The sequence below is a fragment of the Gymnogyps californianus genome, chromosome 28 (genome assembly GCF_018139145.2).
Source record: "Gymnogyps californianus isolate 813 chromosome 28, ASM1813914v2, whole genome shotgun sequence".
Classification (NCBI taxonomy): Eukaryota; Metazoa; Chordata; class Aves; order Accipitriformes; family Cathartidae; genus Gymnogyps; species Gymnogyps californianus.
Genome location: NC_059498.1, coordinates 6911821 through 6936849, shown reverse-complemented (window position 1 = coordinate 6936849; position 25029 = coordinate 6911821). Strand labels below are relative to the sequence as shown.

The 25029-nt window shown below is 64.2% G+C and overlaps 3 protein-coding genes across 3 annotated transcripts; 1 reads left to right on the top strand and 2 right to left on the bottom strand.

Moving 5' to 3' along the window:
* Positions 1 to 1341: 1341 nt before the first annotated feature.
* HAP1 (huntingtin associated protein 1) lies at positions 1342 to 15819 on the top strand. Its single transcript, XM_050912083.1, is given in 20 exon segments — positions 1342 to 1390; positions 3949 to 4086; positions 4665 to 4829; positions 5277 to 5360; positions 5363 to 5467; positions 10230 to 10306; positions 10439 to 10555; positions 10668 to 10768; positions 11037 to 11145; positions 11283 to 11361; positions 11502 to 11632; positions 11713 to 11787; positions 11886 to 12023; positions 12115 to 12182; positions 12279 to 12446; positions 12683 to 12996; positions 13099 to 13317; positions 13801 to 13903; positions 14722 to 14884; positions 14932 to 15819. Coding segments are annotated over 20 exon segments (2583 nt in total). The 3' UTR covers positions 15112 to 15819.
* A 224-nt stretch (positions 15820 to 16043) lies between these two features.
* Positions 16044 to 16476, bottom strand: LOC127026772 (gastrin/cholecystokinin-like peptide). Its single transcript, XM_050912081.1, has 2 exons — positions 16278 to 16476; positions 16044 to 16162 (listed from the first exon to the last, which is right to left on the bottom strand). Exons 1-2 carry the CDS (start codon positions 16474 to 16476, stop codon positions 16044 to 16046), a joined length of 318 nt encoding a protein of 105 aa, XP_050768038.1.
* A 5845-nt stretch (positions 16477 to 22321) lies between these two features.
* On the bottom strand, positions 22322 to 24294 carry EIF1 (eukaryotic translation initiation factor 1). The gene is made up of 4 exons (XM_050911962.1): positions 24165 to 24294; positions 23763 to 23926; positions 23490 to 23591; positions 22322 to 23169 (listed from the first exon to the last, which is right to left on the bottom strand). Exons 1-4 carry the CDS (start codon positions 24193 to 24195, stop codon positions 23125 to 23127), a joined length of 342 nt encoding a protein of 113 aa, XP_050767919.1. The 5' UTR covers positions 24196 to 24294; the 3' UTR covers positions 22322 to 23124.
* Between the last annotated feature and the right edge of the window lie 735 nt (positions 24295 to 25029).

Sequence of the window (25029 nt, the reverse complement as noted above, 5' to 3'; positions counted from 1 at the left end):
TGTGCAGCCACTGGCAAGACACTAATCAGCCCGACACGGCTGCCGCCAGCGCGGGGAGATGGGGGGACGTGATCAAAGGGAGCTGGAAACAAAGTCGCAGCCATTCCTGCTCGCTGTCAGCATCGACCTCTGTCCTCGCGCGTTCGCTCGGCTCCTCTGTTGCACCCAGCCGTGCTGCGGAGGGAGGCAGGGGGCTGGGGAGGTGGGTGCCCACCACGCAGGGGGCCCAGGGTGCTGCAGAGTGCGGCAGGACGTGAAGGTTTACACGCCTGTTGTGGTGTGCTGTGGTCGGTCCCGGTAGCAGCCTGGGCTGGGGCGGGAGCGAGCCAGGGACAAAGGCAGCAGGAGCCGGTCTGGGAAGCGGGGCTGGCTCCAGCACTGTCCCGCCGGCTTGGGGGAACATCCTGCACTGAGCTCAGCCCCGCGGCCACAGCCAAGCCCCGGTGCGGCAGGGATGCGGCCGCGCTTCCTGCTGTGGCCTGTGCCAGGACCAGGGACGAGCAAAACAACAGCTGCTTTCCGGGCAGCCCCGGCAGAGCTGAGCACGCTTCCGGAGGGCAGTGGGGCCGGGGTGGCTTGTGGGACAAGGCATGGGGGCCAGGCAGCCCACTGCCTGCTGCTGCCACTGCCGCAACAAGAGACGGATCAGTGACAGGCAAAGGGAATAAGCCCCCTGTGCGGGGGGTGGGGTGGGGTGGGGCAGGCTCCCAGCCTGTGCCAAGTCTTGCCCTTGTCCCCTGGGGCCCCAGCAGAGCTGCCAACGCTTTGCTGCACCCCAAGCATCCATGCCTGGGTGGACATGGGACGTGGGCTCCAGCCTTGTGTGCCCTGGGATGGGGGTTCGGCCGTGCCGAGCCTGGAGCCCCCCTTGGAGCTCCCAGCCAGTCCCACTGCGAGTATCAAGGATGTTCCCGGTGTCAGATCCAGCTGTCCCCGAGGTGCCAGCGGGCCTGGAAGTGCCCCAGAGCATCTGCCCCAGGAGCGGATGGCCGCAGGACCCGACACCTCCTGGGGCCATGGGCAGGGATGTGCCCCTCGCCCACCCTGGGGTCCCCTCACCGGGGCAGGACTGCACGTCCTGAGACCCCCCAGTCCCACCGTGACAGGGCTGCCGGGGGGCACCGCCGGGATTTTGGGGGGGGGGTAAGCGGAGCCAGAGGACACCCGTAGCAGGACAGCCGGAGCGGCTCGCGGGGTCCCCCGGGGAGGGCAGGGCCGCGGCGGGGAGGGCCGGGGGGCGCCCCGGGAGGCGGCGGGCCGGACTACAGGTCCCGGCATGCCCGGCCGCGCTCCGCACCTGCCCGGGGAGCGGCTTTTGTTATCGGCGGGGCCGCGGGAGCGATGTACGAGGGCCCCGCCGCCGCCTCCGCGCCGGGAGCAGCGCCCAGCGGTGAGTGCGCCCCGCGCCCCGGCACCCCCCGGTGCACCGAGACCCGCCGCCCCCCCGGCACCCCCCCGGTGCACCGAGACCCGCCGCCCCCCCGGCACCCCCTGGTGCACAGAGCTCCGGCACCCCCGGGTGCACCGAGCCCCCGGCTCTCCGGTATCCCGCCCCCGCCTCCGGGGCGCACCGGGTCCCCGCTGTCATCGGGTGCACTGTGCCTCCAGCTCCCCCCGGTGTCCCGCTTTCCCCCGGGGGCACCGAGCCCCGGCACCTCCAGACACCCCGAGTCCCCGGGCAGCCCCGGCAGGCGAGCCCTGGGCCGTGCCCAGCCGGTCCCCGGGGGTGTCACAGGCGGCGGCTGGCGGAGCCCCCCAGAGAATTTGCCTTGTCTCGCCCCGTCTCCCAGCACTCGGCTCCCCCCACGGCCCCACTCCCACTCGTGGGCTTTGACACCCATAACACATTTCCAGGCTTCGCTGCCGAAGCCTTCGCCCCTCACCCGGGCAGGATTTCCCGCTCCCTCGGTGTTAGCGGCTGGGGCCTGTGGCAGGGACGGGGTCCTGGGGGTCCCGGGGGATGGTTTGGCCGCAGCAGCGGCTGGCTGGGGAGGGGGCTTGGCGGCAGCAGCCGGGATCTGGCTGCGCTTCGTGGTCCCCCGTGCCTGAACCAGGAAGTCTGCGCGGGAGCAGGGAGGGTTTTCCGGCTCTGCGGGAAGAGGCTGATGCTGCTGAGGGTGTTTCTGCAGGGGGAAGGGAACGGAGGGCTCGGCCCCTCGGGCTCAGGGAACCCAGGGGGTGATCAGTCACAGCAGGGGCAGAGCATTGGGTGCTGAGGGCTCACAGCAGAGCAAAGGTGATGGAGCCAGAGCGGAGCTGTGGGCTGGGGAGCCCGTTCTGGCGGAGAAGCCAGGCAGCATGCAGGATGAACTGCTGGGGCAGGAGTCCATCCCCGACGGCCTCGGGTGCAGGGAGAGACCCATTTCTGAACGATGCTTCAGGCAGATGCTGCCTCCTGGGGTCGCCTGAGCATCCGGACGGGATCTAACGGGATGTGGGAGCCACAGCCCGGCTGTGTCCATACCCTTCCCTGCACAGCAGCAGGGATGTTCTCTGCCCCTGCCCCAGCCCAGGGGTCTCTGCAGGGACCCCTCTGGGCACGTCCCCTGGGCTGGGGCAGGGCAGAACTGCAGTTACCCCCATCCCAGTGACAGGACTAAGCCACCACCTCGTCCTCGCCCTCACCCCGCATGTTGGCCTTGCTGCTCTGCAGCCCCCTGACCCAGGCACTTGCGGAGGGGAGGCTCCTCGCTCGGAGCAGCCTCCCCTCCCCTCCCCAGCCCCAGGCCCCTGCCACAGCAGCTGAGGGGAAAAAATAGCCCGGAGCGAGCCCAGCCGCCCCAGCGCCGCTCAGCTGCTGCCGAGCGTTGGCACCCGGGTGCGGGGTGGGGAAGGGACTTCGGGTCAAGCCCAGCCCGGCCCCGCTGCAAGGCTGCACAGGCAGGGAGGTGCCCGGGCAGGAGCTGCATGACGGCATCGGGGCAGGGCAGAGAGCAGCGAGCGCAGGTCTGCACGTGCACCCAGGCGTGGGCTGAGCTGGGGCCCCGCTTCTCCTGGCCCGCCATCGCTGGCCGGTGCCTTGGGTCCACCGTCCTCCTGCTCTCGCCCAGCTCCCCGCCAGCCCTCGTGGGGCAGGTCCCCAGGTCATCCGGCAGCCGAACGCTGGTGGCTGGGGAGACAGCGGGGTGCGGGGGCAATGGAAGCTGCTCGCATGTGTCTGAACAAGGTCCCCCCCAGGGAGAGTTAATGTACGTGCAGGAGCTGGGCCAAAAGGAGACGCAGGGCTCTGGCAGCCCTGGCCGAGTGCTGACTCACCAGCCAGGCTCCCTCCCCAGAGCCAGCGGCAGCACGGGGAGTGGGGCAGCAGCAGCCCAGCACCTCGGCACGGTGGGTGCCCTTCCTTCTCTGGGGAGAAGTGGGGAGGGAGAGGGTCTGTGAGTTTGGGGCTGGGGAGCTGTTCTCTGGGCAGCACGATGCAGGATTGGGCCGCCTAGGTCTGGTGGTCCCAGTGCCATGGGGCAGAGGACTGTGGGGCTGTGGGTGTGCTTCGGGGTGTCCATGTTGCTTTGTGCTTGTCCTTTGTGCTGGGGAGGATCCGGCCTCGCTGGAGGGAGGTACAGGGTGGCCTGGCCTGGGTGCTGTGGACGTGACAGCAGCCATGAGCGTGTGCGGGAGAGAGGGCAGCAATGCCCTGGCATGAACGTGTTGCCAGGGACGAGGGGCTGCTGGTGCCACAGCCCCCACCATGGCAGAGTGGGAGCAGGGGTGGAGATGGGGCACGGGGCTTGTGCAGGAGGCTCCTGCCCCCCAGGGCAGAGGGGCAGTGGTGCCAGCAGTGGCTGCAGCCTGAGCCAGGGCCACTGGAGGTGGCAGGAGAGCAGGAACGTGCTGGTTTTATGGCCTGCCTCGTGATGTGTTTATGGCTGGGATGGGATGGCTGTGGATGCTGCCCAACCCTGCCCTGGGTGACACTGGCAGGTCCCTGCTCTGCATACTGGTGCTGATGGGGTGGAGGATCACAGCCGAACTTTGCTCTCCGAGGTGGGGCTCCTGAGGGCTCCCGCTGGCACCACGGCCGTGTCCGCCCACTGCCGAGCAGCTCTACAGCTCCTTCCCCTGCCCGCTCCTGCAGGCAGGGACCCAGCAGTGAGCCCGGGGGGAGCAGGGTCCTACCCCATCCCTTCGGAGCATCCTCTCCCCCGTCTGGCACTGGCGCTGATCCGGACATCACCAAGTGTTCACTTTGGTGCTGAGCTCCCCGTGTCACGTAGCGGCTGCTGCAGAGGCGGTGCTGAGCAGGTACGCTGACCCAGCGCCATCCCCGAACCTGCCCCACGTTCAGCAGCAGGTGGGGGCAGAGCTGGGGCCTGCCCCGCTGCTGGCTGTTCCCACGGCCCCCCTGTCCCCACAGCAGGCCGTGGGCTGGCTGGGGAGCGGGGACACCCGAGCCCTGGCCGTGCTGTCCAGGTCTCCGCAAGCCCCCGGCCTGGCAGATGTTGCCCCCAGGGAGGGTGTTTGGCCAGCTGGCGGGATGCTAGGGCACACGTGGATGCCTGAGCAGGGGCTTCAGGATGTGTCCCTGGTCCTTAGAGCATCACCCTAACAGCTCCTTCTCCCCAGGCAGGGGCCAGAGAAGGGACTCTGCTGCCCACCAGCGCTGCTCCAGGGAGCCGGGGAGGAAGGTGCTTCTCCCCATGGCAGCCGGCCCCCCCACATAACGCCAGCCAAACTGGACACCGCGGTCCTGCAAGAGACCCCCCCCGGCCAGCACCTGCCCACCTGCCACCTCCGGCCCAGCCCGGACTCACCCGTCGCTGCCCTGCCCCACACCGGCCCCACGTCCCACGGTTCGGCCACGGGCAGACACCGCGATGCCGCGACCATCACCGGTGGGTAGAGCCGGGCAGTGCCGGTGGGTGGCCCTGGGGACCGGGGTGAGGGGGGTGAGGAGCTGGGGCAGCTCCGGGCTGGTCCTTCGTCCTGTCCCCATCGCGTGGCCGGAGCTGAGCCACCGTCCCGGCATCCCTCGCCTGCTGTCCCCAGCGCCGCTTGGCCGGGCAGAGCGTGGCCAGGAGATGGCAGCAGGACCCTGCCCACAGAAAGCGGGGGGGTGAGGGGGGGCGCAGGGGTCCCTGTGTGTCACCCTGCGGGGGACCCCCAGTCCCCACACGAGTGGCTTTGGGAGCAGACCCGGCTGGTGGCACCAGCCTCAAACCCCGAGGGGACAGACTGGGCTGAGGGGTGCAGGAAGCATTCCCCCGCCACGGCCCCCCCTGCACCCTCCTCCTCCCGGGTGACCCCCACCCTCGGCTGACACCGTGCCCCTCTGTCCCCAGACCTGTGCAGCGGCGATGTCCCCGAGGTGGAGATCATCAGCCTGCTGGGCGAGCAGCTGCCCCGCTACACGCTGCGGGCTGACACCTCTTCGGCTACGACCATGACGACTGGCTGCGTGCCCCCCCTGGCCCCCCGGAGCCCGTGGCCCCCCTCACCCCCCGGCAGATCGAGGAGACCCTGCAGTACTTCCGTGAGTGCCTCGTCCTGCGCCGTGGGGCCGGCGAGGGCAGTGGGGTGCAGGCAGCACCGGCTGGGCTGGGTCGGGGCCGCGAGGGCAGCACAGGAGCTAATCGCCCCTAATGGGATTGACGGGCTGGATTTCCTCACCCAGAACATCCCGGGCTAATTCTGCGAGCAGCTTCTGTTGAGCTGAGCCAGACGCTCGGAGAGAGCTTCTGTCATGTCCCGGGACCCCCTGCACGTCCCCGCTCCCCCCGCACTGTGCCGTGGCTCTCTGGGGTGGGACACTGGCCAGGGGACGGCAGAGGGTGCGCCGCTGGCCCCCAGCGCTGCTGCCCCACCAAACACGACAGCCTGGAGGAGCCGAGGGGAGTGCGGGGCTGCTGCTGCCGGCGAAGCCCCCGGAGCTGTGGGGTGCGGGCGCCGAGGGGGAGACACCCACAGCCCCCATGTTCGGGCAGGGGCAATGCCCCACAGCGGTGCGGCGTGGGGTCGGGGTTCAGCGGGGGGCACAGACGGATTATCTCTGCTTTGCTTCTGCCTCTGGCCCGCGTGTGGTGGTGACAGGATTAGAGCGAGGGGCTGGGGGATGGATGTGGGGCAGCGGGAGACAGATGGGGCTGAGGGCCTGGCCCCACTACCAGCCCAGCTCCCATCCCCCTGCCTGCGACAGGCTGGGCTGGGGACTCGTGCCCTGCCCGTGCTTGCAGCCTTCTCCTCCGGCTGCTCCCCTCCCTGTTCAGCAGGCAGCGGGGTGCGGCCCCCCAGCCATCAGCACCCCCCTACCCTGCAGCAACAGTGCAAGGGATTGAGCCCCAAACCCTGTTTGCGTGCCATGGGGCAGGGAGCACCCAGCTCAGCCGGACCCCGGGCACCCCCATCCCCTCTCTGTGGGGACAGCCATGCTTGGCCCCAGAAGCCCTGCAGGTCACGTTTCTCCATGCCTCCGGTGCTGCTTGCGTGTGCCGGCATGGAGGGGGCCCACGGTGCCTCATCCCTTTACCCAAACCTTTAAGCTGCCGTCAGAAATAGCCCCCTGTAATCTGCTTGCGCAGAGACGCAGGGGCCCTGCCTGGAGGGGCAAATCCCCAGGCAGGGGATTAGGAAGAAGCAGCTCCTGCCTGTCCATGCCAAGATGCACGCTTGTGTCCTTGGGGTCCCTGGGGGGTGGGTGCCCAGGTGAGCTGGCTGGGTCCCTGCCCTCACACTCTGCCATCACCGGCAGAAACACCGGTGCAAGGAGCAGGGAGAGGCTGGGACTGAGGGCGCCTGGCTCCGGCTCCAGCTCCAGGAGGGGTCCAGTGGTTATGGCAGGACGTGGTTTTGGGGTCAGGATCCCAGCGGGTGGGAGTCCAGCAGGCAAATTAAGGCATCGTGTGGTGATGAGGGCCAGCTCCAGCCCTAGCCTTGTCAGTTCATCGATTAGTTCGGTACTAACGAGGAACGGCATTGGGGCAGGCAGTGTGTACGTTGGCATTACCAGCATCACACTCAGCGCGCTGTGGTGCCATGGCGTGGGGTCCTTGGTGCAGCCCCGCTGCCCTCCAGCCCGTGAGGCTTGTGCTACGTGCCAGCCAGCTCCTCCATAATTCAGCACAGCATGATTTATTCAGCTCTCCTGCTTTGGTGCTGCCTCTGCACGAGTGTGGTTGTGGGGGAGCTGGGGGTGCCAGCCAGGGAGTGCGGGGCAGCCTGGATGGGGCACAGGGGGGCCAGGCTCGTGCCAGCCCGCGCTCAGAGCAGGGATGCGCTGAGCAGGGCAGGTTGGAGGGAGATGGAAAAGCCCTTTCCCAGCTCAGGGACCCGGCAGGTCCCAGCACCTCACTGGGCACCCGCATGTGCAGGATTTGCGGTGAGCTGTGTTGGTGATGATAGGGGGACCCAGGCCTGGGGCAGAAGAGGAAGGCTGGCCAGGCAAAGGGCAGGGAGCTTTGGCAAAGGCTGTACTGTGGCATAACCTGACCATCACGGGGACCCCAGCCCTGCACACAGTCTGGGTTTGGGACGAAGGACCCGAAACCTCTCCTTGTCCCTCCTAAGGGGCAGAAGCCGCTGCCTGTGCATGACCCATTGGGTCAGCCCTGCACAGCTGCTGCTCAGGGACCAGTGATCCCTGTGTCCCCTCTCAGCAGTCAGCACTCACCACCACCCATGGGGACCCCTGTGCCCAGACCCTCCCTGTGTCCACGGGCTGGGGGCCGGGAGGTGGGACACAGAGCCCAGCTGCACCAGCACCCCAGGGCTGAGCAGGATTGTCCTGATGGGTCCCCAGGGTGCCCCAACGGCGAGCCTGGTCCTGGGGTGCCTGATGGGGAGTGTGCCTTCAGGACGCCCTGATGGGGACCGTGTCCCCAAGGCGCCCCGGGAGAGCGTGCAGCCGCAGCGAGCCGATCCACGCCGCGGCGGAGCGGGGGGAGCGGGCAGCCCCGGGCAGCCCCCGGCACCCCCCCTCCCGCCCCCGGCCCCGCCGCCCCCGCCCCGCTCCCGTCCGGCACCGCCCCCGGCCCCGGCCCCGGCCCCGGCCGCGGTGGGACGCGCCCGGGCAGGTGCGCGCAGACGGGGCGACCCTATAAATAGGGGCGGGAGCGGGCAGCTCGGCACGGCTCGGCTCGGCACGGCTGGCTGCGGTGGGCACGGCACGATGGAGATCTGGAGCAGCCCCGCCGCCTACGACGAGCTGAACGGGAACGCGGAGCGGGGCGGCGGCGCCGACCCCATCGCTCGGGAGCTGGAGGAAGGTGAGGGTGGCCCGGCCCGGCCCGGTTCTGCCCCGGGGAGCGCGGCTGCGGCGGGTCCGGGCTCCCTCCGGGGTGCGCGGAGCGGGGCCGGAGCTGGGATGGAGCGGGCAGGGGGGGCCGGGCCGGGGTCTCTCCCCCGGGTGGGTGCCGTCACCCTTCCCGTCCGTGCACTTCCCCCTCCCCGCTGCGGGGTGCGCAGCCCCAGCCCCGCTCGCGGTGCTCCATCCCAAGGGAGCTGCCGCCTGGTCCCTTGGGGACCCCCTGGGTCACCCTGACCCCAGGGAGGGTTGTCCCCGCGCCGGTGGTGGCGGGGAGCAGGCAGAAGGATGGGGCGAGGGCCCCCGCCAGGTCTGCGTGTGCCCATGGGGATGGGGGTCCGCTCTCCCGTGGGGTGCGGGTCCCCGCATCGTGCTGGCCCCCGCATCATGCTGGATCAGGCCCGCGGATGGGGCGGGTGTTTACGTGTTTGCCAGCGCTGCAGCCCCCAGTGTCTCCCAGCGCCTGCCGCTCACTCAAACTGTAACGATGCTCATGCTCTAATTATTTCCAATTAACGGCTCGGGGGCCTGACGAGGTGCAGTTGGGGACCCCTGCAGGGAGCGGGCCCTGTTGGGGCGCGGGGAGGCGGGGTGAGGCTGGGGCTGGGGCTGGCCCCTCTCCCTGTGGACGTGCCCACTGGGGTGCATGCCCGCTGGGGTGGGGGGCAGCACCCGGGGCAGTGGGGACCGGACAGGGACGGGGGTGGCAGGCGGGGGCATTGCCATGACAATGCGCGCACCATTATACAACCCCAGCTGGGGCGGCGTAATGGGATTTGTGTGGCTGAGCCTCTCCCGTTAACCCACTTTGTCTGCCCGGCTGGGGAGTGTGGCCGTGGCTGAGGACACAGGTCGAGGCCCCAGCGCAGCCAGCACTGCTCTGCCAGGGGCGACTGAGGCACGTGGCCTTGGGGCAGTCACATATCAAAAGGGAGCAGCAGGCAGGGCCCGGGGTGCAGGCAGGGCCCAGGGCTTCGTGCTCGCTGCCGGCTCCCTCCCACCATGCGGCTCCAGCGCTGCCATCTGGGTGCGTGCCCGGCGCTGTCTGGCAGCTTCTGCAGGCACAGTTGGCAAGATTGATGTTCGGGGGGACAGACGTCCCCGTCCTCGTGCCACCTCTCCCTGCCAGAGACCCAGATAGCGGCAGGGGAGGAGGCAGGGCTTTAGCTGGGGCCCAGCCCGATGCAGTAGCACTGCGTGGTGTTGGCGTGGCAGGCAGCTGCCTGTTACTGAGGCAACCTGCCTGCAGCTGCCTCTGCCCCTGTTGCTCAGAGTGTGGATCGCTGCGTTGCTGCAGCTGGAGGGCATCGGGGTGGGTGTGGGGTGCAGCGTCCCGAGAGGATGTGCTCGGCTCTGCCTCGGCCAGCATCTCCAGAGAGAAACTAGGGCAGGGCTGGCTTCTCGGGGGGAGATCTGGGGGAGGGGGCTGGGGACAGATTGGAGGGGACGCTGCCTGCGAGCCCGGCTCGGCATGGTGCCACCCACGCTATTTATACTGGAGCTCCAGCCTCCTTTTTGCTGGAGATGTCACCACCGATCCTGTCTCTGCTGCCTGCCTTTCCCCGTCCCTCCTTCCCGTCCGTGTGTCCTGCGGTGGGGCTGGCAGTATGTCTGGGCTGGGGTGGTGGGTGCAGTGAGGGGGGCTCGGCATCTTTCCTGCCGCCCCAAGATGTGGGCAGGGTTGAGGGGTGAGGTGAGAGCACCCTGTTTCCCATGATGCTGTCACGGCTGTGAGCATCGCTGCCTGCCCCTGCCCCTGCCCTGCCCTGCACCATGGCCGGTGCTGCCAAGCAGATAAAAGATCCTTTCTGGTGACCAGCGTGGAGCAGCTTTGTGCCGCCTGTAGCAGCCGCCTTCCATTCCCTCCACTGTGCAATCCTGGGGCTTGCTGATAGGAAGCAGTGACACGGGGCAGGAGGCAGCGAGGGGACGCTGCTGAGTCCCCGGGTCGGCGCTCCCGCAGTGTAGGGGTTCACCCTTCACCCTTCTCCCCCAGTCCTGTGCGCTGAGCGGGTGGTCAGGATTACGAAGACCTACCACGACATCGATGCTGTCACCAACCTGCTGGATGAGGTATGCTGGTGCCCACCCCGTGCAAGGGCTGGGGGCCGGTGGCACCCTGGGGGCGCAGGGGTGGGCGAGGGCTGGGGAAGAGGGGGCAGAGCAAGGGCCGGGCCCCGGCTGACGCAGACCTGCCCCTTGCAGAAGGAGCGGGACCTGGAGCTGGCGGCGCGCATCGGGCAGTCCCTGCTGAAGCAGAACCGGAGCCTGACTGAGCGCAACGAGCTCCTGGAGGAGCAGCTGGAGTTGGCCAAAGAGGAGGTAATGGCCCCTGGGTACAGGGTCTTGGCCTCAGCCCCCTGCGTGCCCGGCCCGGGGGCCGTGGGCAGCCGTGGTCCCCTCGGTTGTGCCCTGATGCCCCTTCCTCTCCCAGATCGCGCAGCTGCGCCACGAGGTCTCCATGCGGGACGACCTGCTCCACTTCTACACCACCACGACGGAGGAGAGCGAGCCCACCTCCGCCACCTCCACACCGTGAGTGGGGGGTCCCTGTCCCACCGCTCGCCCGGGGCAGGGCTGCTCCGGGGGCCGGGCAGAGGTGTTGGGCAGGAGCCGTCACCATCCCTGGGTAGCACCAGGGCTGGTGCTCCCTTCAGTCCCACGGCAGCCATGGGTCCAGCCCCACAGAGCTGGGTTGCTGCAGATGCCTGCCTGGGAGCTGGGGGGAGTGGGCAGGGGGCTGGATGGGCAGTCCCATCCCACCTACAATGCGGGTGCTCAGCACCCTCCCTGCCATCCCCAGCCTGCGCCGGCACGAGTCCTCGCTGTCCCTGCAGCAGTACTTCCAGTACGACACCTTACAGCAGAAACTCAAGTGCCTGGAGGAGGAGAACCAGAAGCTTCGCATGGAGGTGAGCGGAGCCGGCTGGCGGGATGCCCCTCTCTGTGCCCACCTCTGCCCCCCTCGCTGCCGGGGGACCTGAGCTGGCCCCTGGGGAGGCTGGAGGTCCTGCCCGTCACGCTCAGCCCCTCCAACCCTCTCCCCCAGGCCACCAACATCGCAGCCAAGACCTGTCAGTACGAGGACCAGGAGCAGCAGCTGATGATCGACTGTGTGGAGCAGTTCTGTATGTGGGGCTGGGCTCCCGGGGGGCAGCTCCTCTCTGGGCTTGGGCTGGGGGGGTCTGCAGGCACTGCCCAGCATCGCTGCATGGGCTGGTGCTGGGGGGCCGTGCCCCGGTGGTGATGGACCCCACGCCTTCCCCAGCCGAAGCAAGCCAGCAGGTCGTTTACCTCTCTGACGAGCTGGCCCGCAAGGCGGAGGACACGGTGCGGCAGCAGGAGGAGATCAGCCAGCTCCTGGCGCAGGTTGTGGACCTGCAGCAGAAGTGCCGCACGGTGAGTGTCCCCTGCCCGTGCCGGGGGCTGCTGGAGGGGCGCGGGGCACAGCTCCCTGACCTGCCCGCTCCTGCCCGCAGTACGGCTCGGAGGTGGAGGAGCTCCAGCAGCACCTGGCCGTGGCAAAGGAGGTGCAGCAGCAGCTCCGGATGGAGGTGAGCCCGGGGAGGGCCTGGCCATGGGTGCCCCGGCCGGTGGGGAGTCCTGCCCTGCTGCTGCCGGGGCTGGCCCTGAGCTGCGCCTGTGCCCGCAGCTGCGGGACCTGCAGGAGAAGTACGCCGAGTGCGGCGGGATGCTGCAGGAAGCCCAGGAGGAGGTCAAGAGCCTGCGCAGCCGCAGCCTGCCCAACAGCACCGTCAGCCGCTACAGCGCGCCCAGCCTCCTGCCCGTGGTGAGCGGGGGGTGCGGGCAGGGCTGGGCAGCGGGAGGGGTGGGGGGCTCTGCTCTCCCCTCTGCTGACACTGGGTCCCCCGTGTCTCCAGGACTCGCTGGCAGCTGAGATCAAGGGGACAATGAGGAAGGGGACGGACAGCTCCTCCTCGGACTACAAGTGAGTGCTGGCATCAGTGGCTCGTGCTGGACCACGAGACAGGGGTCCCTGGGGGGCTGGCTCAAGGGTCCATCCCTGCCTGCTTCCTGCCCGCAGGAGCTACCTGCGTGTCTTTGAGACGGTGAAAGCAGTGAACCAGGCGGCCAAAGCCAAGTCTTGCTCCGAGTCTCCCCACAACATGCCGGGCTCCAAGCAGTTGTCAGCCGCCCCCTCCGGGGGGGCCAGCACCCCCCGCACCAGCTGCTCTGGCTCGGAGGGCGCCCAGTGAGTGCCGCAGCGGGGGCTCGGGCCGGGTGGGACAGAGCCGCTGCCCCTGCGAAGGAGCTGGGGTGTTGGCGAGATGTTGATCGCATCGGAGCATTAATCAATGCCGCAAGCCTGGGGCTGGGGGAGGGCAGGCGCGGCCGGAGCCCACTGCCGGCTCGGGTCCAGCACAGCGGGGCGGGGGGTGCGGTGTGGGACCGTGGCCCCGAGCACCCTAACGCTGTGCCCGCCGGCAGGGGCGAGGGGGCCGGAGAGGAGCCCCGTACGGCCCCGGGCCGGCAGGACCTGGAGGCGGCGGTGCAGCGGCTGTCGGTGCGGCAGCAGAGCCATGCCTCGGAGGAGCGCTCCTTCTTCGAGGTGGAGCGGGAGCACAAGCTTTGGCGGCTGAGGGACGGGGAGAGCTCCAGCGGCTTCCTCACCCCCAATGAGAGCATCGTCTCCACCGGGACCAACTACTCGGGGGGCTCGGAGCTCACTGCTGGCTCTGGCTTCTCCCTTGGCTCCCTCACCTACCTACCTGACAAGCTGCAGATCGTGAAGCCCCTGGAAGGTGAGGGCTGGGGGGGGTCTTCCCGGTGTGCAAAGCTGGAGGTACCGGGAGGGTCCCATGACACCAGCTGAGCCCCCCCCGGCTGTGTCCCCCCCTCCCCAGGCTCTGTGACACTCCACCACTGGCAGCAGCTGGCACGGCCGAACCTGGGTGGGATCCTGGTGCCCCGTCCCGGGGTGCTCACCAAAGACTTCAGGCAGCTGGACATCGACGTGGAGGAGGTCTACAACCTCAACGACCTGGAGGAGGACGATGTGGATGCCAGCTCCTTCCAGCTGCTCCCTACCTCAACGCCCGCCAAAGCCAAGGAGCGCCCCGGGGGTGAGCGCGGGGCGAGGGGGCGGAGGGGACGCGGCCCCCGGGACGCCCCTGCCCTCCTGCCCAGGCTGCCCCTCGCACCACGCCACGCTCTCCCCTCTTGCAGCAGCCTGTCCCTGCCGCCCGTCCGTCCCCGTGGGGATGCTCCATCTGCAGCTGCACGAGGGCTGTTCTCCTGCAGCCGCCCTGGCGGGGTGAGCCCTTGCTGTCACGCTGGCGTGCACCCGCTGCAGCCCGGGCGTGTGGAAGGGACAGGTCTGGGAGAAACGTCAGCTCCTGTTCCCGCTTGTGCTCGCAGCCCCCTCCTCTGAGCAAGTGCTGGACCCAAATGCTCCTGGAGATGTGCCCCATGCATGCAGCTTTCTGCTGGCGGTGGCAGCTCACAGCCCAGCTTTGGCTCTCCCGTCTGCCCAGAGCCCTGCTCCCTGCCTCTGCCTGGGTCGTGCCCGCCCTCCCTGTTAACCCGGTGTCTCCTGTCCCTTCCAGTGTTCCTCTCTGTTAACAACCTCCCCCAGACCCCGTCTACCTTCACCATCACCACCTGCCACATCCTCCACCCCACCACCGAGATCACCACGGTGACACCCAGGTAAGGCGCGTGGGCCCCCCACCGCCTGCACTGCCTGCACCGCTGCCCCAGCCCCCTGTCCCCCCCCAACCCTCTCCTCACCCCGTGCCTGGCTCTGTGCAGCTCGAGGAAGCAGTGGGCTGGGGGCCATCTGCAGCCCCTGACGCTCTGAGAGATGCCTGGCACTTGAAATGTCCCAGAATCTGGCTGCTTGAGCGGCCGTGTGCCCGGGCTGCGCAGCCCCCCCGGCCTCTGCGCTGCAGCACCTTGATGGGAAGAAGAGCCTTCCTCGGGCTGGACAAGGCTGGGCTCACCCCAGGGAGCAATTCCCAAGGGACAGAGCAGTGTGTGCTCCTGGCGCTGGCAGCGAGTTCCCTTCCCTGGGAACGGACGTGGCTTTCCTCCTCCCTGCACTTGTGCATCAACCAGGACCTTTCCCCAGGCTGGGCTGCCCATTAATTAATGAGCACTGTTGCTTAGCCCTAATGAGCCCCTCCAAGGCTTGTTGGGGGTTGGTGTGAGCTGGAGTTCACTGTGCACTGTCAGACAAAACCCTGCGTGTTTGGAGCAGCAACCGTGTCCTATCCCCGCCTGGCTGCCTGGGAGCTGTGGGGGGCATGGCCGCAGCCCCCCCAGCACCGTGCCATGAGCTTCGGGGCCCTTGGGCAATGCTGCAAGCATGGGGGTCTCCCGCAGCCCGAGGCTTGTTAGGTGAATGAGCGTGTAGGAAGGAGGAAAGGGGGCCCTGCCCTGCCTGAGGACCCCCTGGCCCCTGCAGCAGCATCCCCTGGAACAGGGCCCCCCACTGACCCCCACTTCTGCTCTCTCTTCCCCTCCAGTCTGTATAACGCCGTCGTGCCTTCTTGTGGGCCCTTTGAGGGGCTGAGGCTCGGCAGCCCCTCGCCGGAGCCCTCTTCCCCCACGCTGGCGCCTGGCCCCGGACCCCCGAGCACCCCCATGGGACTCATCAGGCTCTTGCTGGTGCGGGGCATCTCCGCCTCTGTGCCAGGGATTGGGTCGTGGTGGGCCCCCCCCGCCCCTCCCGGGAGCCCCAGCATGCTGACACCCGGCCCTTCCCTGCGCCCGGGGGGCAGGACGGACCCCCGCCCAGGAGCAGCATCTTCAGCTTGAACCTGGTGGAGAAGCTGCGGCGCCTGGGGCTGGACAAGGTGGTGGCCAGAGGGGAGATGTCCTACGCCCGGGGAGAGCGCAGGGGAGTGCTGACATGATGGTACTGCAGAGCCCACGCGCTCAGGATGAGATGCGTCCTCTTCGTCGCCCATCCATGGGGAAATGGAGACGGAACGGGCTTTCAGCCTCAGCTTCTGGTGATGCCCCAGGACCTGGCAGCACTCCCAGCACCGGCTCGCGGGGGCTTTGCCCTGGCTGCAAGGACACAACCCTGCGGTGGCCCGTGGTCCCGGTGTGACGCTGCCCCGGCCCCGTGTTACGCTGCGGCAGGGGTCCCGTGTGCAGGGAGCTGCGTGGGGTGATGCTTGCGGCCCTGGGGAGAGCCAGCTGACCCTGTCCCCCGCTGTGGGGGTACGGACCCCTCGCAGGAGCCGGTTGCTGGCAATAAAAACTGTTCCTGCCTCTGCTGAGCCTGTCTGAGGAGCGAGGGGCAGCTCGGCCCTTCGGGACTGTCCGGGCTGCTGCAGCAAAGGACGATGCTCAGTCTGGGCTCGGGTGGTCCCGGGGGGGACCCACCAGGGCCAGGGTGAGACCTCCCACCCCGGGCTGGGCCCCTGGCCAGCATCTGGGCTGACTTTTAAAGGGAATGGTGGTTTTAAACTCTTTCCTGCCCACCGAATAGCAGTAGCACCAGCACCCCCAGCTCGGGACGCCTGAGGCGGCTGTTTGTCAGGACGTAGCTGTTGCTCCCACCGGCTGCGTCCCTCGCCCCAGGCCCTGCCCTGTTCTCTGTCAAATAAATGTGAAGTCACGAAGCAGCTCATGTGTGCCGTGTCTGCCACTGCGCGCTGTTGGGTCTCTGCCCTGCCGTTCCTGGTGGGGCTGCGGGCAAATCCCACCTGCCTGCCTGCCCCCCCAGCGCTCCCCAGCAAGGACGTGAGCAGCAGCAGCCGTAGTGCCAAAGCTTTATTGCAAGAAGAAACGTGCACTGAGCATGCTGGTGCTCTGCATGGCATGGCCAGCCCGGCAGCTACACGGCATCGACTGAGTCCTCAGCGCTGCGGCGGCCGAAGTCCATCCAGTCGGGGTAGTAGTGGTCGTGCAGGGCCTCCATCCCCTCGTCCCCGTAGCCCTTGCGGTTGCTCAGCTCTGCCGGGGCAAGGGCAGCAGGTTAGAGCTGCCGCGGGCTGGGGGCTGGCATGGGGGGGCCGGGCTGCGCCTTATGGGGGCCCCCGAGGGCTGCCCACCCTGCGCCTCCCAGTACCTGTGAAGATGTGGGGCAGGAACCGGGACATGAAGTGCTTCTGCTCCTGGGACAGGGACTCGGGCCAGTCCCGCCGGACCAGGCTGGCAGGAAGCTGGTGGGGGTCCCCTGCAGCACCCGGCACCTCCACCGCGGGCCGGCACAGGCAGGCGGTTGCCACGATGGCGAGGACGAGGCTGATGCACACCTTCACCTCCATGGCTGCGGAGAGACTGAGCGGGGAAGGGGAGTGGAGGGGCTGCGGCCACCGAACCGGGGCCAGGTACTCAGCCTGCGGCGAGGGGCGACCCGTGCGGGGAGCAGGGTGCTCATCCCCAGGGCACGGCCAGCTCGCAAGTCCCCTCCGTCCTTCCCAGCGGGTCCCCCAGTCCCCTCCATCCCTCCCATCTGGTCCCCAAGTCTTCTCCGTCCCTCTCTCCCGGCCACTCCCCAAGTGCCCTAGAATGAGAATGAAGTTGGAAGGGACCCACGAGGACCATCGAGCCCCACTCCCTGCTCCTCGCAGCCTACCGAACGCTAAACCACACGACTAGGAGCATCGTCCAGATGCTCCTTGCACTCTGACAGGCAGGGAGCGGGGTGCTCATCCCCAGGGCAGGGCCGGTCCCCAGGTCCCCTCTGTCCCTCCCAGTGGGTCCCCAAGCCCCCCGGCCGGTCCCCGCCGGGACTCACCTGCTGGCTCCGGGGCTCGGCAGGCGGCTGGGTGCCGGGCAGCCCCGGCTCGGCCCCGCTTTTAAAGGCGCTGCCGTGGCTGCCCCACCCCGGGGCGGCTCCGCACCCACCCGCACGTGTGTGCCCAGACACACGGACACATGGACACACGCCTACGGGGTTGTGGGGGGGAGTCTGCGTGTGTACAGACGTATGGCTGGAGACTATATGAGGCAAGTGGCCATGATTGTATGTATGCATATATAAATGCACAGCTATTTTATTTATCCATACCTAGCTAACTATCTGCACTTGTGTATTTTATACATACACACATATAGAGCAATGTATGCACACATACAGATATGTATGTGTATAGATACATATAAACATATATAGGTATAGCTGTATAGACACATGTGTAATGCATATACACACATCTATGCATAGAGTGCATACACATATAAATATACACACACATACATGCAGAGCTGGATAGAGATATATATCCATATATACACATATATAGACACACATGCATGTCCATATACATACATAGATCTACGTGCACATATACATAGGTACTTGTACATGTATAGGTATGTTCCTATATAGCTACATATGGACATATGTAAATATAAATCTAGGCAGAGCTAGCTACAGGGTACTTGGCCTTGGTTGCATGTATGTATATAGAAAAGTATAGCTATTTACCTAGCTGAACATGCATACACGCGCACGCACGCACACCTATATATACATATCTATACACCCACATACATATGTATACATATATACATAGAAATACTTACATAGAGAGTCCTATATATACATACACACACACACACATACATGCAGATATTTATGCATGTAGATACATATACATGTGCATATATAACTAGCTAAAAGGTATACAGCTGCAGATGCAGATGTCTATATAGATGTATACATAGGTGTAGATCTAGACAGAGGTATAGAGCCAGAGCTGGGGGGCTGTGTGTGGCAATCGGCCCCTGCGGTCAGTTTGTCTGTCTGTCATAGAGACAGTCATGCATAGATAGCTGACTATACATATCTATATGTAGACATACAGAGAGCGAGAGAGCGTGGACATCAGGTAGGTTTATTTGCAAGCTGATTGTATGGAGCAATTGGGCCCAGCACTGTGTATGCATATATACCTATATATATGCGTGCGTGTGTGTATAATTTATATCTGTCTAAATACATACATAATTAAATGCATACACAGCTTATACATACACACATAATATATGTGTAACTACATCTAGCTATAAATGGAGGTATAGCTATAGATACAAAGCTATAGTGATAACTGATAGCTAGATGTATAGATGTGTACACACATGTGTGTGCACGTGTGTGGTTGGAGCCTATATAGGGCAATTGGCCATGGGTAGGTGCATGCATATATAAATGCATATCTATATGTCTATGTATACACATACACACAGACATCAATAGATAAATATATAGTTACATAATTACATACATACATACTTGCATGCTCGTGCTGGTGCGTGCACTCTCTCTCTCTCTCTCTCTCTCTCTGAACACACAAACGCACATAAGATGATATATCTAGGTTTATATAGACTATAGCTTTAGCTGTAGATGTAGCTATAGACAGAGAGACAGAGAGAGAGAAAGAGAACACGCACATGTGCAACCATGCGCTCACATACATGTTCATATGGACGGTAACTCTACGGGGCACATGTATCGCTATGTAAAAACCACACAGGTATCAGTAGCGATAAATACATGTATCTATATGTATACACAAGTATATAAAAAGACAGCTATAGATGTTGGGGGGGGGAGAAGGTGTGCATGTGCATATGTGGCTGTATGTCTATATGGATGGAGGGGAATATATGGGGCAATTGGTCCCAGCAGATTGGTTGGTATCTACAAACACATAGCTATCATCAGGCTATCTGTCTACCTATCTAGATACATACTGGCATAGGCAGCTATACATACATATAAGGAGCACTTGGCCCTGGCAGTATAATATACTAAAGTATACACACACACATAAAATATATTTTATATTATATATGTATTATTATATTTTATAATATACTATGTACGAAGATAAATTTTATGCTACTTTATGTATTATAATAAACAGCAACTATACAGTATAATATATAACATTCTATACAATATAAAAGATAGATAATATACATAAAGTATATAATTGTAATAGATAGTGTATATCTTATTCATCTATCTAAACACATACATATATTCATATGTATACATATGGCTACAGACATATAGCTATAGATATAGACACACATGTGCACACATCTGTTTGTATGGAGGGAGACTACATGGAGTAATTCACCCCAGTGTGTGTGTGTGTGATATATACACACATATACGTGTGGTTCTCTGTGTATATACGTATATGTGTGGAGACTATATGGGGCAATTTGCCCCAGTGGCATGTACGTGTGCGTGCGCGCGCGTGCACACACACATATATGTCACTCTGTGTGTGTATGTGTACATGTCGATGTACATACGTATATGTGTGTATATATTTGTGTGTGCATATATATATATATATATGTACACACCCCCCCCCCGGGGCCAATTGCCCCATATAGTCTCCATCCACATAAACATCCATGCTCATGTACGTATGTGTTTATATCTATATGTATACATATGTATACATATGCATATATATACATGTGTTGAGATAGATACATAAGCTATATCTATTATACATATAAGTATATACATATGTCTACATATATATCTCTGTGTGTGTATACACACGCACACACGTATCTACACACCTACATCCACGTGTGTGTATATATGTATACATACATGTAGATATAGGTATAAAGACATACGTGTGTGTGTAGGCATATATGTCGATACTGATTGACAACCTATGGGGCCATTGGGCCCGTCAGTATGTATGTATGTGTGTGTGTGTGTGTGCACGCACGCCATGCCCTGGCCGAGGTGACGGCTGTGTGCAGGGGCTGGGGGGCAGCTCCGGCTGCTGGGGGCTCACGGGGTGTCTGGGGGTGCCGCGGCCGGGCCGCACCGGCTGCGTGCTGCCCCGCCGTGCCCAGCCCTGCGGTGTGGCTCCGGCTGCCGCTGCCGCACTCGCCCTGCCGCAGGCTGGCGCCAGCCGAGGTCTCTTTGCCCCCAGTTACAAACACGCTGGCGCCGGGGGCTCCCCCGGTGTCACGGGGGTCCCCAGGGTACTGAGCCTCCAGCTGCTTGGGCTTGGTGGAGCACACAGCCGGGACAGAGGTGCTGTTGGGCGTTGTGCCCTTTGCCAGGACACACGCCCCGGAGCAGCCCTCTTAGCTCTTCCCCCCACCCCGAAAAGCTTTGGGGTGTCGTGGAACGGGCGGGCACTGCTCACCGCCTCTGCCTGCGCGTGGGGACAGAGCCCGGAGCTCTGGCTGGGGGCGCACGATGCCCACCCCAAGGCTCAGTACTGCCCTGCTGCCGAGCATGGCCTGTCCCAGCGATGCCCCCAGTAAATCCGTCTGCTGCCACCAGTCTTTTCTTTCAATATCAATAGTTCCTCTTGCCCGCATTCACCCTCATCTCGCTGTATTTGTAGAGAACATTTGTCTCCCTCCTTCAATAAAACCCGCGTGAGCGACATGCCACGATCGGGTGCGCTTCGCTGTCAGCCCGCGCCCCGCGCCCGCTGCGTTTGCAAAGAACGCTATCGGTGCTCCTCAAACAACCCCAAAACAAATGGGCTTTGAATGGGCCGGAAGGCAGCAGCGCCCTGGCACCTCCCGTGCTCCGCAGCGATCGATTGCTCGCTCTGCGGAGTGTTTTTTACAAGGAACAAACAAATTGTTTTGCAATTTCTGGCTTTTAATGGCTCAATCTGGGCCAAATGAGCCGTCAGGGTGACGGGGACACAGCAGCCGCTTCCTCCACCGCGACGGGCTCGGCAGCCCCTTGACGCAGGTTTGCAGCCTGACCCGCGGGCGCTTGGGCTGGTCCCTTCTCCCAGCCCTGGCCGCACCGCGACAGGACGGACCGGGGAAAGCCAGTCAAGGCCGTGCTTGCAGCATCCCTCGCCTCTGCCCAGCCGGGTCCGGCTCTCCAGGCCCAGCCTGGGCCAAGCTGGCAGAGGAACGCTGGGCCGAGGCGGTGCCTCCCTCTTGCGTCTGAACGGCTGCGAGCAGCCTGGCAAACCCCAGCGGGGAGAAAGCCCGGCTCGATGGACTCAGAAAGGCCCCGGTGCAGGCAGGGGAAGTTGAATTTTTGGAGCAGAAGCAGACCAGCGATTGTGCTGCGTCAGGCTGCAGGCACGTACACATCCCTCCGCGTGAGTGCCGGCCTCGACGCTGCCTGCACTCGCTCTCCGAGGTGCAGGCAGGGCTCGAGGTCATCTGCCTTCTCAGTGCACTTGGAGGTGCTTTGCATAATTGCGGCAATTTGGTTTCCAAGAGCAAAGTCTCCCAGGAAAGTCAATGGCAGTGAACCGAGCGCTCCAATGCAGCGCGCGGAAAGGGGGTGGAAGATCAGGACCATTGCAGGCAGCGAGCGAACAAGCAAGACTCTCTTCTTAGAAAGCTGCCAAAAGCGCGCGTGGCTGCCCGGGCAGCTCCCCGCGCTTCAGCCACCACGCAGGGGGCAAGCGAACCTCACCGAAACACCCCGGCCCTCGCAGCGGGCAGGCTCACGCCGGCAGCCCCAGCATCACCCGCCGCGGGATGAGGGGGCCGGGGCGCCCAGGAGGGAAGCGCACGGACCACCGGACAGATCTTGGTCCATTTCACGTTGCTCTTCTGCAAAAGGCGTTTGCCAGCCCCCATAGCCAGAGCTGCTCTAAAACCGTGCGTTTCACCCGAAGCGACGTCGTTCTTGCTTGTTGGGGGGCTCCTAAGCTCAGAGAGGACAAAGGCCCCCCCAGCCCACGCCGGAGCCTGGCCCCGGGTGACAGAGAACCCCGCTCCTCGCCGCAGCGGTCTCTCTGCCGGAAGCAGAAGTGCTGACCGGCCCTGCCGGGCTTACAGGAACACAAGCAGCACAAGACCCAGTGTGAGGGTGAAGAACTCCGGCCCAGGAAGGGAATGACTCAACCCCCACCCACTCGCAGGCTGTTTACCTCAACTCCGGTCAGGGACCAGAAGGCACGGCACCGAGGGTGCTCCTCTTCCCGTTCCCGCACCGGGTGACACGGGGGAACGCTCCCCCGCAGAGCTCTCGGGGGCCGCAGGGCCCACCCCAGCGCCGCTCCCGCCAGCGAGAGGGAAGCCCACCGGGCTCCCGCCCTGACCGCGCCAGAAGCGCTGAGCCAGTGTCGCTGCTTACAGAAAGCAAGGCACGTTGGCTCCAGAAAGCAACTGAATCCACCCAGCAAATGCTTTTGAAAACCATTTTTATTTAAATAAGACTTTAAATACATTACATAAAACATTAAAAATGAAACCAAAAATCTGTTACTTCACAGGGCATTAGGCAGCAGTTGCTAGTAACACATAAGCTCTGCGGCTCTATCTACAATGATTCTCGTTACGTTAGTCCAAAATTGATCCCTTGTCAAAAGTTTAACCCAAGGTAACGGTTCCTTCGAGGACGCTAGCCCGGTATCTCGGGGCTTGTAGGGTACCAGCGCCCGCCAGGCCTGAACTGCAGACATCCAGCCTTGAAGTCACTCTTCAGTTACTCCTCTTGTTCAACGTCAAGCTTCCCCAAATCCCTCTGCCACCAGGAGCCAACACTGCCTGGAGGGAAGGCGCCATCTCCCCGTGCCATGTCACAGCTGGCGCTCGGTGCCTCGCTCTGTGTAGGACCGCGGGAGGCACCGGGAGAATTACCGTCCATCGGAATGGAAGAGCAGCTGGACTGAGGAGCGATCCGGACAGTCTCTGGACTGACAGGCCGAGTCCCTTGGCTTAACTTGGAACATCTGGTTACTTTTGGCTTCAGGCTGGACCATGCCAAACGCCCGATTTACCTCTGTTAAATGAGGGACAGCAAGACGAGATAGCATGGGCTCTTGCCAGTTTATTACATCACCGAATTACACTAGTCCAGACTGAACAGTGGACCCAAGATCATTACATTACACAAACCGGCTGGTTTTAAACTTATGACAAGGGACAGATGGGAATTTCATGGTAAGGAAATCTTCTTGCATAAAGCTTCAGTGACCCACAGGCACTTAAAACCCATGGACTTTCAGCTGGTCGTCTTTAGCCAGTCCAATCTGCAAGAAAGAAAATGCACTTTACAGCGCACGGAAGCCGAGAGGCCTCTGCGCACGCCCGTACGCCATCCACGCTGCAGACGCTGTAGAACTGTCAAATTTCTGCTCCCCCCTACAATACGAAGATTAGACTGCAAGTGCAAAGCCTTGCTGGATGGTATTTGCCTCAAGCAAGAATTTCAAGAAGAACAGAAAGAGCCACCTCCATCAGCCCGCTCTTGTAACGCTAAGAAAACTGGAACCTGCGTGGTTATTAACATAGAAACTCGTGTTTAGTTTAACGTTTAGCCAGCACGCGCAGCAGACCGAAGATATCCTACCTCCACGAGGAACTGGCATATGTTCTTGCGCTGGTCACCTTGCAACTGAATCACTTCTCCATATTCAGGGTGTTCAATTACAGTACCATTGCAGGCGAATTTCTACAACAAAGAGAAAAGCCTCCTCAGTACGACCTCGGTCGCCAACGCCGCTCCCAGCCGCCGCCGCAGCCCCCCTCCCCCCCCCAGCCCCACCACCCGCGCAGGCGAGGAGCTGCACCCCAGCTTGGCGGGCTGCTCCGGCAGCCCCCCGCGCCCCTCCGCAGCACCCACCTTTTTGAAGGCCTTCACCAGTTTCTTTTTATCGTAATCATCCGCGATGCCCTGGACTGTGGTGAGGGTCTTCCTGCCGTTCCGCTGCTGGATCCTTATATGGATGTAGTCCTCAGTGCCGGCAGGGAGCAGGTCATCACCCTTACTTGCATCAGCAAAGGGGTCTGCGGAGAGCGCCCGTCAGACCCCGGCCCGCCGCCGCCCCGCCCCGCCCCACCGCGCTCCCAACTGGCCAGCCCGCCCGCCCGTCAGAAACAGGGCCCGCCCCCCGCGCCGCGGCTGACGCAACCGGCCCCGGGAATAGCAACTGCGCCACGGGGCGGGGCCGCCCCAGGGCGGGGCCGCCAGGCCGCTCCCCCGGCCCGGCCCGGCCCGGCCCGGCCGCCGCACAAAGGGCCTCACCGAAGGGTTGGAGGTTCTGGATAGCGGACATACGATACGCTTCCCTTCCCTCGGCGGAGGCGGCGGCGGCGGAGGCGGCGGCGGAGGCGGCGGGGCGGCGGCGGCGCGAGCGGCTCTCGGCGGAGGATGCTCTCGCGGCGGCGGCTCGAGACGCTGTCAGGGGGGCGGGACTGGCGCCGCCCGCTTATATACCGCCTCCGTGTGACGCCAGCACGCACGGGAAGCGAGGGCGGCGATTGGCCGCCGCGCGGGGGCGTCACGCCGCACGGGAGAACGCGGCCGCGCCCCGGCTGGCGCGAGAGGCGCCGGGCGCATGCGCGGCGGAGGCCCGGGCAAGGGGGGGCCGGTCTCGCGCGGGGCGGCGCATGCGCAGTGCGGCGGGCCTTGGGGCCGCGCCGTGCCCGGGCCTCGGGGGCCTCTCGGGGCCGCGCTCGCCCCGGCCCCCCCCCGGCCCCCCCGATCCCCCCCCTCCCGCCGCCCCGCCGGCCTCGCCCGCGGCCTCTGCCCCGCTGGCGGCCCGGCCGGGCTGCGGGGCCGGGGGAGCGGTGCCCTGGCGTGGGGGCCGGTCCGCGGGGTGTGTGACACAAGCCCGGGTGCAGGGCGGGATCCCCGGGGGGGCACGGGGATCTCAGGGGTGAGGCAGGGCCCTTGGGTGCAGGATCCCCGGGGTGGGACGGGAGCCCCTGTGCTGTGCGGTGCTCAGGCTCCCTCCCTGCCGGGCCTGTGCCGTCCCCTCACCAGCCCTGCAGGCGACGGCCGCGCGTCGTCCGGCTGCGGTCAGCGGCTGCAGCGCCATCCGGACGGACGTGGGAGCGGGAGCCGGCGGCAGCGAGATGCAGTTCGGTCAGCCACATCCCCGCAGCCC

Excerpts from the sequence above, each read along its gene's own strand:
- LOC127026772 (XM_050912081.1), bottom strand. The coding sequence starts at position 16,476 with ATGGAGGTGAAGGTGTGCATCAGCCTCGTCCTCGCCATCGTGGCAACC. Across the intron at positions 16,163-16,277 it reads CCTGCCCCACATCTTCACAG|AGCTGAGCAACCGCAAGGGC; the intron begins GTACTGGGAGGC and ends TTGCCCCGGCAG.
- EIF1 (XM_050911962.1), bottom strand. The coding sequence starts at position 24,195 with ATGTCCGCTATCCAGAACCTCCAACCCTTCG. Across the intron at positions 23,927-24,164 it reads CCAGAACCTCCAACCCTTCG|ACCCCTTTGCTGATGCAAGT; the intron begins GTGAGGCCCTTT and ends CGCTCTCCGCAG. Across the intron at positions 23,592-23,762 it reads TGGTGAAGGCCTTCAAAAAG|AAATTCGCCTGCAATGGTAC; the intron begins GTGGGTGCTGCG and ends TCTTTGTTGTAG.